Source organism: Gossypium raimondii, chromosome 12, assembly GCF_025698545.1.
Source record: "Gossypium raimondii isolate GPD5lz chromosome 12, ASM2569854v1, whole genome shotgun sequence".
Classification (NCBI taxonomy): domain Eukaryota; kingdom Viridiplantae; phylum Streptophyta; class Magnoliopsida; order Malvales; family Malvaceae; genus Gossypium; species Gossypium raimondii.
In genome coordinates, this window is record NC_068576.1 from 1,675,271 (window position 1) to 1,678,802 (window position 3,532).

Below are 3,532 nucleotides of genomic sequence, written 5' to 3' on the forward strand. Positions count from 1 at the left end.
CAAATAATTTTACATTAATAATTAAAATATAATACTTAACAAATTACTTAAATATCAATTCATGTGACATTGAAGGTAATTATATTAAAGTTGCTATTTACGTAATAAATATATATATATATATAAATATAAATATATATAAAAGTTAAAAGTTATAGAAAACTCAAAAACAAAAATAATTTACCATTGAGCTGAAAATAATTTTTGAGAAATTTGATTGGTGATTCAGCCGCATTTCGGATTGTTACGACTTCACTAGTCCTATTTTCGGTTAAGCTAATTTGATTCTCTTTCTATCGAGGGAGGCATGAATCTATGCATTTATATCGATCCTGTCGTGATTTGGATTGCGACCGAAGAAGAAAAATTAATTTGCAGAAACTCGGATAGAACTGGTTGGAAGCTTGGCACATTACCGTCCGTCGGGACTGATCCCTTCCTACAACTGGAGCAAAAATGGCATGTTTTGGGACTTTAGGTATGACCCACTCCTCAACCAAATTAGGATAGACAGTGTGCAGCTTTTCATCCTTTACAATGGAAACCATAAGCCTGGTTGGTCGTCCAGTACGCAATTCATACTGGTCTAAATATGTGAAGTTTAGTAACCATTACCTTCATTTCTTTATGGTTCTTTGTTGCTTTGATGCCATTACCGTTTTTTAGTTTCACTTATGTGTTTTGATTCGCAATGCGCTTTCCAACAAACCTTTGGGTTTCGAAGCTCCCAGGCTGGAGTTTGAGGATCCAAGAGTCATCACGTTTTGGGAAATGGGTTGAGGTGTTATCTAACTATCGGGAGATGCTGAGATACGGAGTTCAACCATCAGATCCTTCATTCTTCTCCTCCATTCTCAAAGCATGTCTAAACCTTTCCTCCATATGTTATGGGAAAACAATGCATGCGCGTTTCATCAAACAAGGTTATGAATCATTTACTTCCATTGGGAATTCGATTTTGGACTTTTACATGAAACGTGGAGACTTGGAATCAGCATTGCGTGCGTTTGATTGCATGAAAAACAGGGACTCAGTTTCTTGGAATATCATTATTTATGAGCACCTTAATCGGGGTGATATAGAAGAAGGTCTACAGTGGTTTAATAAAGCTAGGGTAGCTAGCTTTGCACCAAATACTGCCACATTGATTCTTGTAACTCAGGCATGTCGCAATGTAGGAGCTTACCTTGAAGGACTGGAAATTCATGGGTACATAATTAGGAGGGGATTGTGCGCCATGGGTTCCATTCAAAACTCCCTGTTAAGTATGTATGTGCATATAGACTTGGTGAGTGCACGAAAGCTTTTCGATGAAATGTCTGACAAAGATGTGATCTCCTGGAGTGCAATGATTGAGGGTTATTTGCAAAGCGAGGAAGCGGATATTGCCTTGAAGTTGTTTCAGAAAATGGTGTCTGAGGATGGGATCCAACCAGATGCAATAACTGCTGCAATTGTCATAAAGGCCTGCGGGAGATTAAGAGACATTCATATGGGGAAGGTGGTCCACGGAGTAGTGATCAGAAGAGGAGGCTATGAGGATTTGTTTGTAGGGAACTACTTAATTGATATGTATTCGAAATGTAATGATGTTGTTTCTGCCTTTCAAGTTTACAGGGACATGTCCCAAAAGAACAGTGTTTCATGGAATTCTATGTTATATGGATTTGTCCTCAATGATAAGTACTCAGAAGCTTTATTGTTGTTTAATTTGATGGGGGAGGAAGGGGTCGAGGTAAATGAGGTAACTTTATCGAATTTTCTTCAAATCTGCAAACATTTTGTGCTCGCATCTCCATGCAAGTCCGTTCACTGTCTAGTAATACGACGGGGGTACGAATTGAATGAATTGGTTATAAATTCTTTGATTGATGCTTATGCTAAGTGTAATCTCGTTAATCTTGCATGGAAACTTTTTGATGGCTTGGAGGGCAGGGATGTGGTGACATGGAGCACTATGATAGCTGGGTTTGCTCACTGTGGCAAGCCTGATGAGGCCGTCAGGGTCTTCCGTGAGATGACCAAAATTCAGGAGAAGCCCACTGCTATTACCATTGTAAACCTTCTTGAAGCATGTTCATTTTCAGCCGAACTGGGAAGGTCAAAATGGGCCCATGGAGTTGCAATCAGAAGAGACATGGTGGCCAATGTAGCTGTTGCAACTGCAATTGTTGATATGTACGCAAAATGTGGTGCCATTGATACGTCCAGAAGGATCTTTGATCAAATGCAGTGGAAAAATGTGGTCTCATGGAGTGCGATGGTAGCAGCATACGGTATGAATGGTCTCCCTAGAGAGGCATTGGCATTGCTCTCAGAAATGAAATCGCAAGGTCTGAAGCCGAACTCTGTGACTACTCTCTCAGCACTATCTGCATGTAGCCATGGAGGGTTAGTCGAAGAAGGGCTTACCTTTTTTAAATCTATGGTCCATGAATATGGGATAGTACCTGGGATGGAACATTATTCATGTGTGATCGACATGTTGGGTCGGGCAGGAAAGGTGGACCTTGCAATGGAGTTGATCAACCAGATCCCTAGTGGTGTTAAAATTAGTGCAAGAGCTTGGGGAGCTCTTTTAAGTGCCTGTAGAAGCCATGGAAACAAGGAAGTTGGTGCAGGAGCACTCTCTCATATTCTTGAGCTGGAGCCGATGAACTCGGCTGGATATTTGCTGGGATCAAGCATGTATGCTGCTGAAGGTTCATGGGACCAGGCAGCAATAATGAAGCAGTTGGCAGAAGAACAAGGGGTGAGGTTCTCTGCTGGTTACAGTATGGTTCAAGTCGGAAACAGGGCATGTAGCTTTGTTGCAGGGGATTGCTCAAACCCTCGGGCTCAAGAGATTAACATCATGGTCCAGCAGTTGCATAGTTGCATGAATATCGAGGAAGGGATTCAGTCGGGTGTGACTGAATGCTGAAGTATATTTTGGATCTTCCAAGGAGCAAGGTTTAATGTTCAAATTCAATATCTGGTCAAGGAGAGTGTAAATTCAAAAGAAAATGAAATTTTAGACACAAATACCATCAAATCCACCACTAATCTAAATTTTATCCAACTGCTGATAAAATTGTAGTTGTAGCGGGAACAATAGTGGTAAGTTGGCATCACAGATTAATCCATAATCTCTTCCAATTTGTAATGTAGTAAAATAATAAAACTTTTATCCAATTGACAAATGCAGTTGGCCACTTGTTCAAGGACTGGCAATCTGCACCACCTGGTAAATTTGACTCCTACAAATCAATCCATGGAAAAGTGTTGTGCATTCCGGTCTACCATACCCAACCCAAATTACTATTAGAAGTAAACAAATCTTTTTATTTAAACTTAAATGGTTAAATTCTGCTATCAGTCCCTGTGCTTTTTGAATTTTAAAATTTCAGCCTCACTAAACGGTAATTATTAGATTCATTAAATCTTGCTATTTCTAAAATCTAATGCAGCGAACATATTATCATATGTGTAATATCATGTTAGATTATTATTTCCACATATTACTCACTACAAATCTAATTAATGGATTAAC

The 3,532-nt window shown here is 39.5% G+C and overlaps 1 protein-coding gene across 1 annotated transcript; it reads left to right on the forward strand.

The window, feature by feature from the left end:
- The first annotated feature begins 244 nt into the window (after positions 1 to 244).
- Positions 245 to 3,182, forward strand: LOC105762708 (pentatricopeptide repeat-containing protein At2g17210). Its single transcript, XM_012580553.2, has one exon. The coding sequence runs from the start codon at positions 692 to 694 to the stop codon at positions 2,921 to 2,923; it is 2,232 nt and encodes a 743-aa protein (XP_012436007.1). The 5' UTR covers positions 245 to 691; the 3' UTR covers positions 2,924 to 3,182.
- Positions 3,183 to 3,532: the final 350 nt, after the last annotated feature.

Coding starts and splice junctions, on each gene's coding strand:
- LOC105762708 (XM_012580553.2), top strand. CDS start 692: ATGCGCTTTCCAACAAACCTTTGGGTTTCGAAGCTCCCAGGCTGGAGT.